This window comes from Vanessa atalanta, chromosome 4, assembly GCF_905147765.1.
Source record: "Vanessa atalanta chromosome 4, ilVanAtal1.2, whole genome shotgun sequence".
Taxonomy (NCBI): Eukaryota; Metazoa; Arthropoda; class Insecta; order Lepidoptera; family Nymphalidae; genus Vanessa; species Vanessa atalanta.
The window spans coordinates 1,641,189-1,658,773 of NC_061874.1; the positions used below are offsets into that span (position 1 = coordinate 1,641,189).

Here is a 17,585-nt window from a genome sequence, read left to right on the forward strand (position 1 = left end):
GAATATCGATAATAATATAAACCACTATGATGATAGTTTTCATTTTGGCTTAGCAGCTAGAAAACTTTTTCTTCTAAAAAATAAACGCCTGTAGACTAATCATTTAGGTACCGAAAAAAAATAAAAAAAAATATATATATAGTTACAAAACGACCTGAGAGGATAGAATTGTCCCACGGAAATGGAACTGAGAAGCGCCAGTCCATAGCGGACAATACTCGGAATACTGCTGATAATATAAAATTCGACATAATTATTAACCGTAGAAACCTTAATATTTGTTGTGACAGATTAATTTAGCCATGAACACAAAACGATGGTGACGGACTGACGCTATGGTTGGGAATCAGCTGTAAAATATCCTTTCACCTACTATTTTAAATTTGTGAGATGCCTTAAGTTTGTGTACATTTGATGCCAATTAGTTCCACATTTTGGACAAGAATGGAAAGAAAAATATGAAAAAAAGAGAAAGAGTTCCATACTCTTGAGATTTGAGAGAGAATTTGCGTTCCATACTCTTGAGATTTGAGTAATTTTAAATTAACATAATGTAAGAGTTACTATTTTTACATATTGTATAACTATAATTTATTAGAATAATTTAATTAATAATATGCCGATTAACTATTTTTAGAATATGGTGTAATGTAATATTTAAATTTTGATTAATACTGGCCGATAAGAAAAATAATGTCATGAAAACGAACGTGGCGGCAGTGTTTTGTTATAATGCTAATTATTTTAAATAATTAGAATTAAAAGGAGATTTGGAGAATACGGGATATATTGTGAAACACGGATTAGTGGGTAAAATAAATGTGAAAATAGTGTTAATAAATGAATCTGGAATAATATCGTTGTTTAAACTTGCGACCATCTTAAGAATAAGTATCTAATTAATCAAATCATAAAGTAAAGTTATATTTTTATAACATTTTAAAAATAATAGTGGTCTTTGTTGGCTATATATCTATTCGATAACAAAGACGCTCAATTCCATGGTATTTTATCGGCGTTTTAATAATAATAATTTAATGTGGGTGTCTTTGTAAGTAAAATAGTTCTATAAATATACATTTTCAAATTCTTTTTTATAAACCTTACCTTACGTTTAACACTTTTTGTAAAAAACTGATTTGAGTTGGCACATAAACCTAGTGGATCTCATAACCCTCATCATATATATCTTCCATTTCGGTTAAATTATTTTTTGAAGTAGGGCCCAGGATTAGAAACGCCTGGGCGAGGCAAGTTTCGAAATCCCCTCCCCGTAGGTCTCTACTACTTAGATAAGCTTAAACCTTATAAAAATCTGCACTAATCATACAATTGTATGTCCATTGAAAAATAGAAACCTTTATAAAACAAAAAAAAGCCTTAAAATAAAACAAAACATTGACTTTTCACTACGATTTACGAATTGCCAATTAGGTCTCATTTAGGTGCTCGTAAGAAGCGCGCTGGTGTGCAATGTAGACTTTTGGTTGTATTGTTTATAATCGTAAATTTTAGGGGAGGAGTCACAGCGGATTTTGTTATTTTCAATACTACTAGCCATAATCAATACAAATAACAAACCATTAGCCATAGGTAAAGTCATGACGTATGACATAATTTTTATTTGTCGAGGTAATGAGGCCGTATTGGAAAATATTTATTTTATAGACCACAAAGCATTAGTTACACGCCAGTGACAACAATTTACATAACATGTACCTGCCGCCCTTACCTAATAAAGGATTATTATTGATGTTTTCGACATCATATTATGGATGTTCCTACGTATTTTTAAACTAGGTATATTTAATATTTGTACAGCTTAAGAAAACATTGGCTCTAATACTTATATGAATGCGGATAATTTGATTATTGCATTATTATATTCAGCTCATACATCATTATAGTAATAGTGTAACTATTTATTTTAATCTCATAGAAATATAGTGAAACGATACAGATAAGAATAATTTATATTGATAACCAGAGATAATTGTTTAAATCATGTTGCCGTGCTAAATGTTGGTGTGTGATACTTTATAGTACCTAGTATTCTAGATGACATAATGTTATTATAGGAATAATAAAAAAAAAACAAAAAGCAGAATAATAAAAAAAAAATGTCATTTGATATCAATACAATTCTTACGTGCATTATAATATTTGTTGTCTAAGGCGCATCCTCGTAGCGGCGATTATGTAGCGACCCAATTGGCATACGGTCACCATGACGCAGTATTTCAATTTCGACCGTCCAATAGCAACCATCAGCATCATGCAATGGCTGGAGTAGAACTAATTCTAGCCACAATATGTAATGCAAGCTTTTGCAATGATGTCTTCGACAACCCATTAACTGGTATACAATTAAAAATATATACAAGCTCCCTGTATTATATGGAATAATAATGTCTAATCATAATTTTAGCCACATATATACCGCCTGGGAAAAGTGAACTACAGAATTTAAAAAATGAAATAAACGGAAAACATCTGCGTATAGCTACGTATAACGTAAGTTCAAGCATTTATCGTGTTTTAATGTAAATGTTCCGACATCTTCGATCGTACTGGATGAATTAAGGATCGGGATTCTAATATGACAAAAAATCTTTGTATTTTTTATTATAAAATGAGTTAAAAAAAACTATCAAAAACTTGAATTAATTACAAATCATAGTTTGAATACATAAATAAAGGCTCAACATGAACTTTTAATAAGAGTTATCACCACGACGGACTTACACCAAATCCACGTAGACTTTTTGTTCGATGTTCGTGCCATCTTATTTGATAGAAAGTCAAATCTAATAAAAACAAATATATTAAAAAAAAAAAAAAATTAAGGCTAAATTTGCGCAAGTTTGCAAATAAATAAATGGTTGTAAATACTAATAATCTAACCTTTCTCCAGAATTACCCGTTGAGTTTTACAAAGAGAACTGAAAATGGTACTATTGTTGGCAAAGGTGTGGCTTTCTTTCTGATAAATACCTTGCGTGAAAAGTTTAATTTTACCTACGAAATTGTTTTGCCCGAAAAGAATATAGAGCTTGGAGGTCGGAAGCCCGAAGATTCTGTTATAGGTCTGGTCAATAGCAGCGTACGTAAAAATATTTTGTTACATACATATATATCTTATATAATGTTTTTGTCTATAACATATATTTTTAAGTTAATATATTTATATTTATAAAATAAGTGGAATACATTAATGTTACAAATACTTTAAATTTATAAATAGAAAGCGGACGTGGCCGCAGCGTTCATACCCACATTCTTAAAATATGGAAAATTGGTATCATTCTCCAAAGAACTAGATGAAGGTGTTTGGCTAATGATGCTGAAGCGACCCAAGGAATCCGCAGCCGGATCTGGACTCTTAGCCCCTTTTGCAACCTACGTTTGGTACATAAAACTTTTTATTATTCCTATCGTCATCATCTTCATCACAATCTTTTGTTAATATTATATATTATAATTGCTGACCCGTTTCAATTCAGGGCTCTGGGAACACAAAAAGCGCTGTGCGCTTTGCACCCCAAAGGCACCCACCGAGTGGTCCGATTTTTACAATCACTGATCCTGTATAACTAATCTTTGAATTATCCGCCACCGGCTTGAAACGGTTTAGTGGCTTATCAGAGCGAAACTTGAGCTAACTTTTTAGTGAGGGGAGATCCCCCTGAAAACTGCTTAAAAAGGATTTACTCAAGGATTGTTTATACATATATATGTACATTTTTTAAATACTTTAAAAATTTAATGTTTCATAGGTATTTAATTTTGGCCGCAGTACTTTGTTATGGACCATGTATCACCATTTTAACATGGATTCGTTCTAAATTAATTAAAGATGATGAACAGCACATCTCTCTCAGTCCAAGTGTGTGGTTCGTCTACGGTGCTTTTATCAAACAGGGAACAACTCTAGCTCCCGACGCAAGTAAGTGTTAATATGTACGGAGATAACTCTTGGTTGTAGGGCTTTGGGTAGGTACTACTCAATCATCAAATATTCTACCATCAAGATGCAATACTGTGTATTTTTGTGTTCCGTTATGATGGGTGAATTAGCCAAGGGACATAACACCTTAGTTGCCATAGTTGGTAGCGTATTGGCGATGTAAGGACTTGTTAAAAACCTTTACGCCGCTTGTCTATTGGCAATGATGTCCACGTAGTGACCCATTTATCCGTCAGCCAACCAATTTTTATAACTAACGAAGGATTTTAATACAATTGGAAGTAACATTTTGAATTGGTAAAGATACAGCAAAATCAGAAATTAGCTTTTGTTTTAAAAATATTCAAATTTATTTGTAATTCAATTGCAATAAATTTCCCGTATTATTTATTTGATATTTCTTGACAGTATATATTCTACCTCACGAGCCCAAAAAATACAAACCCAAAATGATTTTTTAACTCTTGAATTAATATACATTTCTGCTCTGCGTTATAATTTTTCTTTTACAGCAAATTAATTCATAGAAGATAACATCCTTTAAATATATTAGTACTATTTTTTTAAACCATTAATATTGGAACGTGTTTGGCCTTAAATCACAGTCAATTCCAACATTATGTCCGATGGTATCTCCACTAATGGTGGAAGTCATTTGTCACTCTCTAGTCACACCCCTCTGATATGGACATTCCCTCACTAATCACAATAATTTTTAACATGAAAATGATTTTATACACAAACTGAGGCTTTATTTCTGTTAAAATAAAGCAATTTTTGTTTTAATGTTTTCGAATAGAGTTTATGTTTTAATATTAAATTATGAAGTAGGTAAACGTCAAGGCATTCAAGTACAAAATAAGCTACAATCTGATATGAACTTGTATTTTCTATTCTAAATATGAAAAATTATGTAACAATAATTACCTAACTAACCAACCAACCCGCATTGGAGCAGCGTGGAATATGCTATACCTTCTCCTTGAAGGGAGAGGAGGCCTTAGCCCAGCAGTGGGAAATTTACAAGCTGTTAATGAATGTAATGTAATTGTTTTAGATACGACTCGAGTTCTTTTCGCAACATGGTGGTTGTTCGTAATATTGCTATCTGCGTTTTATACCGCTAATCTGACTGCTTTCCTAACCTTATCTAAATTTACTTTGGATATAGAAAATCCTGAAGATTTATATAAGAAGAATTATCGCTGGGTTGCAGCCGAAGGCGGAGCAGTATTCAATACCATTAGAAATGTGAGCCATTTTATAAAATAACTTATTACTAAATACGTCTTAGTTAGATTTTTAACTTTAAATGAGTTCCAATTGGTTTGTAGTTTGCTTAGAAATAAAACCTAAGAATTTATTAAATATTTTATAAAGCTTCGAAGTTTCATTACAATAACTGCACAATTTTGATTTTAATACAACAGCCGGAAGAGAGCCTTTACTATTTAAACAGAATGTTAGTGAATGGACGAGCTCAGTTCCGGGCTGTGGGTAGGAACGAGGACTTTTTACCCATGGTCACTGGAGGGGCGGTCCTGGTAAAAGAACAAACAGCCATCGACAATCTCATGTACGACGACTATTTAAAGAAAACGAGGGAGGGTGTCGTGGAATCGGACAGATGCACTTATGTTATTGCTCCTCATGCCTTCATGAAGCGACAGAGAGCTTTCGCTTATCCGCAGAACAGCACTTTAAGGATCTTATTCGACAGTGTGTAAGTGAATTAAGAACAATCATACTTTCAACATGTTTTAAAGCAAAAGATACAAAAATATTTTTTGTATCTTTTATATATTAACATCCCAATATAAAAAATAACATTTACTTTTATATAAACAGTAGAAAAACAAACATATTAAAACATAATTATTAACCTTTAATCGTAAAAATATATTTATTAGTTTCCTAATTATAGGCTCTCAAGCTTGATCCAGTCTGGAATAGTAACATTTCTCCAGCACCAAGACCTGCCAAGCACAAAAATTTGCCCGCTCGATTTACAGTCCAAAGACCGTCAGCTGCGTAACAGCGACCTTTTGATGACCTACCTGATCATGGTCGCTGGATTGGCGGCCGCTATTGCAGTTTTTATTGGCGAGGTTAGTAGTGTCACTAAAGAATAGTAATAACAATTATTTCTTCAATATCAGATAAATATTTTTAAGTCTAAAATAAAACTTTTTCTAAATAGACAATGTAGCGTTCACGTGCTTAAATGTGTGCTATTAAACTCAAAATAACTGTAGTTTATTTGAATAGTACAAGCAATATTGAAAAAACATTTTTCAAGAATAAATAAAATAACAGTTCAGAATCTACTTTATTTTACCGGTTTTACTCGGGAATAATCTTAAACAATTCCCTACTAAACAATTTCCGACACTTATTATTAATTAATTATAATAATTATGCTTACATTAATTAATACAATTCAATTGTTATTTATATACCTAATTATTTCTATGGACATAAATCTTAAACTTTGATAGCATCATTTTCATTATTATTATGACTAAAATAATTTTAGATATTCTTCAAACGCTGGATCACCAAGAAAAATAATAAAGACGAAAATCCAAAACGGACGAAGAAGCGAAGAACAAAAGGTTTCTCATTACGGAATTACGACGACACTCGCCCTCCGCCCTACGACTCGCTCTTTGGGAATTCAAAGTACAGTTTCAACAGCGATTCGGAAAAAAGAATTATAAACGGTCGAGAATACTACGTCGTGCATACACCCAGCGGGGACACTCGTTTGATTCCTCTCAGAACACCATCAGCTTTCCTTTATCGATGAAATGTTATTTTTATTTGATTAAAATGTCAATGTCTGAAACATGTATTTTTGTACCCATCCTTTAATATAAGCTAACTCATTCTCATATTCTGTTTTACTTTGACCAATTAAGTCGTAAGTTAATCTATAGCTTAACGCACCGCGGCGACTGTAAAGTCAGTGTCATAATCTCAGGACTCTACCCCGTCTAATCTAATGGTATTAAAGGCAAACGCGCAAGAAGCTCACCTAATGGGAAGCAACTACCACGGCGTATGGACATCTGCAAAACCAGGGTGCTTGCAGGTGCGTTGGCGGCCTTCGAGAAATATGTACGCTCCTTTCTTAAAGGTTCCCAAGTAGCATCGGTTCGGAAAAACCAAAATCTGGTTTCACAGTGGTTGTGCGAGGAAGAAATGTCTTTAAAATCTAATCTGTATAACATTATGGACACGTTTGTTGTTTCTCCAGTAATAAAAATATATAAAATACCAACTCTCGCTCGCGTTTTAGGGATCGGTCATGTGGTGTATAAAAAATTATGTACTTCCTAGGGGTTCTATCTTGCTTCACATAAAATTCGACTGAGTGGTTCTGCTGTGAAGGAGCAACATGAATTCGCATTTAAATTAACATGTTTGAAATAAAACAAAAACTCATTTTATTATATATTTTTATTAACTGTGAAAACACTTTCACGTTGCACTAACATTCAAGCCAAGATCAACGTCTAATCATATTATCTTAATATTTTATTATAAATAACGCATCTTATTCACCTGTTTAACGATTGTTTAATTATTACATTGACAGGGAGGGGGAGTGCAAGTATACCCTTCATTTTCTGTACCCCTGACAACGTGTATGTAAAATTTAATGATGGTCGGTCGAGTAGTTAATACGTGAAAGTGTAACAAACAAACTCACTTTCGCATTTATAATATTAGTCAAAGGACATCATTAGGTATATCAGCATGTCAATATTTGTATATAGTATATTCCAATCGAACAAGCAATTATATTATATTAGGTTTAATAGTTCAGCTATATAGTGTGCCCTACTACTAACAGTTTTTGACATGATTTTTTTTATTTGTAATAGAACACCGTTGTACTTTACTACTTATATCCTCTATAATTTCACTTCCAAAGTTCCGATAACCGTTTTGTCGACATGCAAAACGCCATTTTTTCGCAAATCTATAATGAATATGATAGATTATTTAGGTCTCGGATGATATCGCGTCAATTTGCTGTCAAATGTTAGTTTTTTTTGTTTTGGCTTTTATTTGTGCCAAGATTTTTCAGATTATTTCGCCAATGTCACGTGCGGTGGAGAAGACACGATAGAGATTGATAGGTGTCAAATGTTGTTTATTTGGATGCTGTTCTCTTGTGGTTGAAATAGACTATACAGAGATTATGACATTTGTTAGGGACAACAAATTGTGCCGGAAATTATATTAAAATTATAATAGATGAATATGAAAATCATTGAACAGGTGAAAATAATACTTTAATTACATAAAGGCTGTGCCTGAATGTACAATAATTTACAATTTGTACATAAATACAAACGAAGGTACACTTTATATATTGAGCAATGACTGTTAGTCACGCAGTAATTACAATAATTTATTGTAAATATTACATAATAAGTATTATAGTTATTTATTCATATGTAACATCTAATAATCTTAATAACTAAGACATTGCTTTTAAACTATATTTAGACAAATTGGATGGAAATTTTGTTAAGAAAATGTTTTTTTTATTTTTTGTTTTTTATATATTTGAAATGGAAAACAAGTCTTTCCATGTATACAATTGAATGCAGAATTTTATTTAAATATGTAAATTATTTTTTTAAAGTCGAAAACGTAATACGAAACTTTATAATTAACAAAAATCTTATAAATAAAACGATTTTATTTGAATTTGATAAAAGTACAAAATGTATTGATTTAATTTTTTTTTCTTTTCTTTATTTCTATTTATTTATTTTTATTACAATGGCTGAACACACGGTTTGTGCAATTTATTAAAAACAAAAAGAGATATTGTCAAAACGAACAAATATGGTTAAAAAAAATCTAGCGCATAATTATTAATTAAAAAAAATTAAACTAGATTAAAATTAATATTTTAAAGATATTTTCAAAAAACAAATTTGCAAATTTTTTATTTAAACAATTTATATTTCATAATATTACTTTCGGAACAAAGAAAAAAGACATAAGAGCCTCTGTCGTTGCCTTTAGAGAAATAAGGCATAAATAATTTATTTTTATAATGTAAATTGACAGCCTCACTGTTAAAATAATTAGATCGACTGAACCACAAATAATCTTAAAAATCCTTTATATAAATACATAAGCTATTGTGAAGTTAAAAATGCCCACTAAGAAAATATCTAGAGTTAAATAAAGGCTTTCACGTTTTCTCGCATTCATACACGTGTCATATTACATACATTTGACATTAACAATATGCACATAACACTTAAAAAAAATTAAACTATATTAGGCAGCCACGATCAAGTTGTTGCTACGTAATGAAAAAAAAAGTAAAGTTCGTCTTCATTATTCGATGTTAATATGCATTCGAATTTTGAATCTATCTAGCTATCATTTATTTCCCGCCTTTAAAATTCATCATCTCATAAGTCCGTATATTGTATTCAGAACTTCCTTAACAGCACATATATTTATAACCATTATTGATATGGCTTGAATTACGACACCGCAGTTCTTGATAGTGGCTTGACTTTCACGTAATTGAAAATGAAATTATGTAAATAAAAGTGCATTTATTCTGTGATCATCTATAGCAAAATTACCCGCACATAACACAAACTGATACGCTAAAACTATTCATCCATTGCTACTTATATCTAGGAATCTTCATCACAATTTTAAGTAAGAAAAAAGTAATGCTATATCACGGTGAGTTATTTTATTGTGAATAAAGAAATATTATTACCAAAATGCACACTATATTTGGTGTGATAATTATTCCTAAGGATTATAAATTTATAATACGAAGCTCGAATACGCTTTATATACGAGTAGTTATTTTAAATAAATTAAAACATTTTTATTAAACATGTTTATCGGTCGTCAGTATTATAATTTTAACTTATCTCTTACTAAGGTTAGTTTAAAAATTAAACATTATATTACGCGCCATTTTACCGTTTTTTATATGGCTTATGGAAAAAAGTCGAGAGTCGATTTAAAATGAATAAAGTTTATTAAAGATTTTATTACAAATAAACCGTAGTATTAGTACTACAATATTTTGGCTGCTAGTTGTTAACTTAGTTTAAGTTACTTTATAGTGCTTAATTATTGCTTGATCGTGAAGGTAGATTGTATTTGGTGATCTCATTAAACGATTAAAAATATTTAATGAAAGTTAAAAATGTAATATCGATGAATTCATATTAATTGTACACTATTATTTTATTTATTAAGGATTTGATTTACATTTAAATATTTCCTTATAATATAGGAATATGTAGGTGGATATAAAAAGACGTGTAGCCAAATCTGTATGGGATATTGAAATAATTTCAAGCGAGTCTCAGGAACAATGTCAATTGTATTTCAACGCGAGAAATATATATGCCAAGCTGTCATGTTATTATATTTAATTTATTCAATTTAGTTTTTTTTTTTTCTTTTTGTTTGTTTTTTTTTGTGCTAAAAAGGCACAGATTATTTCGCCAATGTCACGTGCTGTACTCGAGACGTCAATTAACTTAAATGTCAATGAACAATTTTTACAAAAATATTGAAAAAAAAAAACAACCTCATTTAGAGCTTAAGACCCTGATAGAGGATTTTATTGCATTAAAAATCGTTTTGTAACACTAGTTAATTGGCTTTAAAGTCATTTGACGTTACTGAGGATATCTATAAGTGGCTTTAGTAATAATGTATGTATGTTTACTTATTCAAAACCAGTTCGGTATACAAAAACAATTTTTTCGAGTTTTCAAGGCAAGGCAACAATTTTCAGTAATTCTTAGTTTCGTATGACATGCCCACTTGAAAAAATGACCTATATACCATTTAAAAAGTATATAAATTATTTGGCCTAATAATACTGGAAATAATAAGATATTATATTGATTGTTTGAAGTCGTCGAACACTCGTGTATAGATCACGATAGATAAGATATGATACTATCAATGTGTCAAGACGAACATTGGGAACTGAATTCATGTTAGGTCAATGACTTTTGTCCTTGGACTCAAATCAACGCAAACGAATTTAAAACGTCATGACAAATTGTTTACTATTAAAACTTGTGTACATTTTTTTTTTCGTTTATCCAATTTTTATAGACAATGGGTATATATGTGTACGTACCTTAGTTTTTTTCGTTTAATTTTACATTTGACAAGGATTTGTCGTTTATACGATTGTACAAATTCCCTTATTCATCACTATGGAACCTATCGCCAGTTTATGAAGTCCAAAGGCTTATATTAAACATACGAATATATATTCTATAATTATGATGTATGTATCTATTTAATCAGATTATATTGCAATATTTAAAAAAGAAACATGTTAATTGTACTTTTGTACTATTTTTTAATTAAAATTATATTCCGTAAATTAAAAACAGAAAACAGGACAGAAAAGTTTTTATATTATTTGTATTCACTAGGCGTAATAATATAAAGGATTAGGCTGTATAGAAAAAAAGAAAACAGAAAAAATAATGCAACAGTGTCATTCACTTAACTATGCCTAATCATTTATAATATATCGCTTATAAGCTATTAACCCTGACATACTTGTCTTGTAGACTATAAATTATATTAACACAATTCATCACTATTACCGTAAAAGGATTTTTTTAATATAGAACCAACTTCGTGATTTGGTACATTAACTAACACACAGATGTGAAATGCTTATGTCTACGAACACATTGTTGTTTTTTTTTTTTGAAATCCTAATTTAGTAAAACGATTCTAATAAAAGGTGAGAGCCCAAAAGGGTTTTTTCGGACCAAAAATGAGAAAAATATATTAATAACGCGCATGAGATATTGGAATTCCAGAACAATTATTTTTAATTTAAATTATTGATATTATTTTGTGCTAGGTAGTACAAAGAATGAAAATTTTGAACCTTTGCCGAAAATTCCGACATTTTTGGACAATAAGCCTCCGTTTCGTGATCAAAATGAATATTATATCAATTATTGGACCGAAACACTGGCTTATGGACGTCTCATCCATTACTTTATCAATTATTTTATAGTATGTTAAAGCAGTCCTCAGTTATGAGATATTTTTTATTTATTATATCAGAATACGAAAGTTGAAATTTTTTGTAAGATACAATTTTTTTTTTCATTGAATAAAAACAAATATTATTATTACAAAGGGATCCAAGTATTTTTTTACATAAATGATTTAAAATATTCAATCATTGCCAACATTTATTTCATACATTTAATTCCTTAAAAAAATTACCTATTTATGTGAGTGATTTTATTTGTGTAGGTTTTAATTTCACAGCTAATGTGTAACGTGTCGTGGGGGCACTATGCGGCTGCATGTCACACAGCCAGGCGTCCGTCTGGCATCGGGGACGGTAGAAGGGACCTGAAAATAAATGTATTTATAAAACCCAGGTAGACCGTTAAAACTGAGAACGCGTCGGAAAAAATACTACAACGGAAAATATAGTGTGTTGGTTGAGCTCTATTTTTTCTGTAGTAGTACACGCTCCCTAGTAAAGTAGTATATATAAATAAATACTATAATGGTACTTAATGGTACCGTCGTTACTTCTGATCTTCCATAACACAAGTGCTTTAGCTACTTACATTGGGATCAGAGTAATGTATATGATGTTGTCCAATATTTATATTATTAATATTATATTTTTAGTAATAATTACTTAATGTGATATAAAAAGAGGGACTAATAGTGATAATAACACAGTATTAACGTTTGGCGAGTGTCAAGCGTGGCTGTCACGCGAACCAATAGAATAAAGTTGGCTCGTTTGTTCTAGTTCTTTTATTCTATTTCGTAGAACGACACGACTATTACAACGACTATTTAGATACATAAATAATATAAGGTAAGTTTATAATATATCTTTATATCGTCATCATCAGCAGCCTGTAAATTTCCCACTGCTGGGCTAAAGGCCTCCTCTCCCTTGAGGAGAAGGTTTGGAGCATATTCCACCACGCTGCTCCAATGCGGGTTGGTGGAATACACATGTGGCAGAATTTCGTTGAAATTAGACACATGCAGGTTTCCTCACGATGTTTTCCTTCACCGCCGAGCACGAGATGAATTATAAACACAAATTAAGCGCATGAAAATACAGTGGTGCCTGCCTGGGTTTGAACCCGAAATCATAGGTTAAGATGAACGCGTTCTAACCACAGGGCCATCTCGGCTCTCGGCTATCTTTATATAAAGTAATGAATTATATAGATTATGATATTCACAGTCGACTTAAAAAATTGTTTCGTTTAAAGTACTGAAATTATATTTGAATAATACTAACTTAAGACGCTCTCAACCGGTGTAAAAGAAAAATTTTGAGAAGGCATTATTAAAATCGTATAATTTTATCCATCGTCCTCAATGTTTTCCAAACCTAGTAAATGTGTTGTTAGATAGTAAAGTGTATTTGTTTATCCTGTATTCATATCTATAGAAGTTGTTATGAAATTAGGCAAAAGAATGAATTCGAACAATTAAAAAAAAACCTATGAGTACTTATCGATGCGGTGATTACGACGTTGCAAGAAAAAATATTTTAGCAGACTTTTACATTAACTGCCTAATGCTTGTGGATACGGCTCTTATGGGGGGACATTATTTGCTAGACGTATTCAACCCAACAATACCATATGTAGAAACCAACCAATGTACCAATAATGTTAGAAATATAACAATAAGTAAAATGTAGTAAAATTGTCTAAATCTCATTAAGTTTGTTTAGTGTTAGATTAGTCTTTGATCTAAAATATTTGACAGTACGCCAAAAGGCTATGTAAGAGTATGTACTATGCCGTAAGGACTCTGCAATAATAGTTACTATACAGTGTAATGAGTAATTAAACAAGATAATAACGTAATAGTGATAAAAAGCACCCTTATTCGGCTATAAAAACAACTAGTTGGGATGGCTGTATAATAATCTGAACGAACTTAATTAAGGTAAAATACTCACCCGCACTCTAACGCGTCCAGATTCCTTGCAGTGGCATTTCCTTGGCCGCTGGTTCCAAGGTTTGAACTAATCGACTCCGTCCGCGAGCCCATGTTCCTTTGTCTGCATAAATACGGAGTGACCGTCGGGGACGGTGTGCTTTGTTTCTGAAAATAATAAACAAATTTGAACCCAGTCATCGATAAGACAGAGTAAAATGACGCTAATGATGATTATGAATGTATGATGGTGAAGTAACATTTGGACGGTGAAACTTTATGCGGAAACTGTACACACGATATCAAAGTTTCAAATGTTTTGTAAAAAAATTGATAAATATTAATAAAATAACATTAATGAGATACACTATTTTTCCGATTAATGAATGGTCAATATTTTACTATTGAACTAAAATGATATTTATAATCAGCATGACCTGAAGTCAGAATATTAAGGTCGAGACACACCTGACGAGCATCCAGGATTTTATCTATTATTTTCTTGTCGAATAGTCCATCCCGTGTCCCAAAATTAAGATATATATCGATGTGACTATAATATTAAATTAAAGGTAAAATAAATATTCATATTGTAATCGAATTCAATAATATATTCTCGACTACAAACATTGTAAATTATCTGTAATTTTCATAGTAAAAAAGGTCAAATCAATTTTCGAAGATTAGTCATAAATACACATTCGTATCGATCGACGTATACATGAAAGGGCATGTACTTAATATTCTATTGTGTATTATGCAATCGTCGATGTAAATTATATTTGTAATTCTATTTAATAAACATATTATGTATGTAGATGACATTTCAAAGTATTGATACCACAGATAAAATATTGCTATCGATTCAATTCATTAAATAATTATCAAAGAATAATAAGTAATCACAAATTAAATACAACCCGTTTTTAAATGTTATTTTTTTATAACAAAAATATGCCAGTAGTTTAACATTGTGATATTTTCGAAATAATTATTATTGGAGTAAAATTTTAAGGTCAAACTCAAGTGCAACGTTTTAGTGAAACATGATGCAAAAAGGTATTACGTCTATCACGTGCGCGGAATAACACGTGCCTTAGTTTTTAGTAAATTGATTCAATATAAGTAGCATAATTTGTACGTACTTTAGGTATGTTACAGCACCTTGTTAACAGTAAATATCTCAAAATCGATACGTTATCAGTGACGTCACGGCATTGTTCATGATATTCAATTGCTAATGTGAGTTTCTTTCACATCAGTGTCGAATTTTATGGTACGATTTCGATTTTATATTAAATCTTTAATCAGTGTTTAAAATATATTTGAATAATTTCGCTATCTTTTAACATACATTTACGTTATATTGATTTGCAAGATTAGTGTTTTTTCTTGTCTGAATAATCATTAGTGTTCAAATGATTTTATTTTTAGTGTTGTAATAAAGAAATCAAAAACATACATATTTTGCTATTTTTAATAAATTTTATACACATGTAACAAATATACTTTGGCACACTGAGGTAAAAAAACTAACTATGATTTTTTACAATTAACACGATTAAAACGATTTAACAATGTAACAATATTAATTATTAAAAATATATCACATTTTATTATACTATAATAACAAAATTCTTCATAAGACAACGAAGTCACAATAAATTCTTCAAAAGTTCAGTGTCGGAGGTAGACATTTTGAGGCCCGAACGTATTAGAAGCATCTCCTTGAAAAATATTTTAACGAACCCTTATCGTGTCTAAACTGAAAAACTGCAAGTTAGAAAAAAAAAACATTTCTTTGGAAATATTTAAATCTGTGCATGTTTTAAAAGCATTCGATGGTTGTTAAACTTATATTATTAATGTGATACGACTATAACTATATCACAATCCAACGTACTTTAACAAAAAATGATATGCATACGTTTTATTTTTTTTTCTGTGTTAAGGCAAGTAAATGGGCCTGTCAGTATATGATCATCATAGCCCGTGTAACAGTGCTAGGGATAGGATATTAGATGTTATGTCTTTTGAGCCTGTTATTTATTATCTTGGTGCGCACATCTTACAAGTTCGAACACAAAATTATATAATCTATTGCTTTTTCTCGGTAGAACAAATGGTGAGTAGGTGGTACCTAACCCGATATGTCTGCACATAGATCAACCACCAGTAAAATTAATACGCAAGTACAAATAAAGCAAGCCCATGTTTGTGGTTTCAATCGCGAGTTTACATAAACGCACTCAACATATTGTTTAAACATAGACTAGGATTTATACAAGTTAATTGTATGGCTGATGACCGAAGATGTTTAAATTCACTTTTCTAAAAATGAACCAAGAATTGTACTATAATTAGGGGAATCATTTTTTTTTAGCATTAGCAGCCCGTAAATATCCCACTGCTGGGATAAAGGCCTCCTCTCCCTTTGAGGAGAAGGTTTGGAGCATATTCCACCACGCTGCTCCAATGCGGGTTGGCGGAATACACATGTGGCAGAATTTCGTTGAAATTAGACACATGCAGGTTTCCTCACGATGTTTTCTTGTACTTGATGTTGTCTCTCATAACTTGTTTTTTTTTTCTAATATATAATATCCAAGTAATAACCAAAAGAAAAAAGGCAATGGTAATAAAAAAAATACGTGTGAACAAAAAACTTAAACTAATCTAAGATGAGCATGCGTAGAGAAAGGGAAGCCAGACAGACCGGCGCCGTAACGCGTTACGTAACGAAGCAATGCGATCCATAAGAAGTTATCACTTCAAGAATTATAGGCAGAAGAAACAAATTTTATTAATTATATTTTGTCCCTCCCTAATCAGGTTATGCTGAAGCGAAATATAATACACATTTTACCCTACTTACGTAATACTTGAATCTTTACGATAAATTTACGCAGATATTACATTGTTAGCGACTATATTCATACGTGAACGAAAATTGATTAATAATATATTTACATATTTTCTACTTCACACACATTTATGCCAAATTATAAATTACGCAGCTTAGGCTGTTGCTAAGATGTAATATATATATAATATGAACGGACATGAGTCATTGAAATTTTAAACGTTATGCACCGATTAGATAAAATTGTTGCGGTTTTCGGTACGTTCATTTCAAACGCGTTATGTCATTTTTGTTCATGTGATAGATGCCTTATTTTAATAAAATCATCATCATACAGGTAAATATTGGTGGCTTATCATATTAAATTATTTATGTATGTGTTAATAATACTGGCTTCAATGTTGGGGGGGGGGGCAACTAATAGCAAACGTCACGATGCTCCTGGAATAGAAATATTTGCTTGCCTTACTTTGAAGACTGGTGGACCGGAACGAATCGACACGAAAAGCTATTACAACGCAAGATGCGTAAAGACTGTAATCAGAATCAGACCATCGAAGAAGGTATACATATAATAATATGTTTTCTATATATAAGCGCAACTATTGAAATTAAATAATTGATTTTAAGTCAAATTATCGATAAAAATTCAATAAAGTACTAAAATATTATTGTAAACTGTGAACGAAACAAAGACAATTTTTCATCAATCCTAGGCCTCACAGAGGCCGTAACATTAAAAAAACCGGGTGACCCTAACGACAA

At 31.0% G+C, this 17,585-nt stretch overlaps 2 protein-coding genes across 5 annotated transcripts in view; one reads left to right on the plus strand and one right to left on the minus strand.

Annotated features, from left to right (window-relative positions):
* The first annotated feature begins 2,280 nt into the window (after positions 1–2,280).
* On the plus strand, positions 2,281–6,776 carry LOC125077731 (glutamate receptor ionotropic, delta-2). The gene is made up of 9 exons (XM_047689748.1): positions 2,281–2,359; positions 2,429–2,514; positions 2,915–3,103; positions 3,245–3,408; positions 3,777–3,946; positions 5,025–5,218; positions 5,398–5,690; positions 5,892–6,075; positions 6,504–6,776. The coding sequence occupies exons 1-9, from the start codon at positions 2,281–2,283 to the stop codon at positions 6,774–6,776; spliced, it is 1,632 nt and encodes a 543-aa protein (XP_047545704.1).
* A 5,376-nt stretch (positions 6,777–12,152) lies between these two features.
* LOC125077733 (zinc transporter 1) overlaps positions 12,153–17,585 on the minus strand; it is a 29,388-nt gene continuing 23,955 nt past the window's right edge. For 2 of the 4 annotated variants that reach the window (XM_047689753.1, XM_047689752.1), the window contains 2 exons: positions 13,980–14,125; positions 12,153–12,385 (listed from right to left, as the gene is read on the minus strand). In XM_047689753.1, coding sequence (XP_047545709.1) covers positions 12,340–12,385; positions 13,980–14,125 — 192 coding nt within the window. In that variant the 3' untranslated portion in view covers positions 12,153–12,339. Of the gene's footprint in view, positions 12,386–13,979; positions 14,126–15,566; positions 15,733–17,585 lie in introns of those variants that run through there. The other 2 variants (XM_047689755.1, XM_047689754.1) reach the window with 2 other exon arrangements.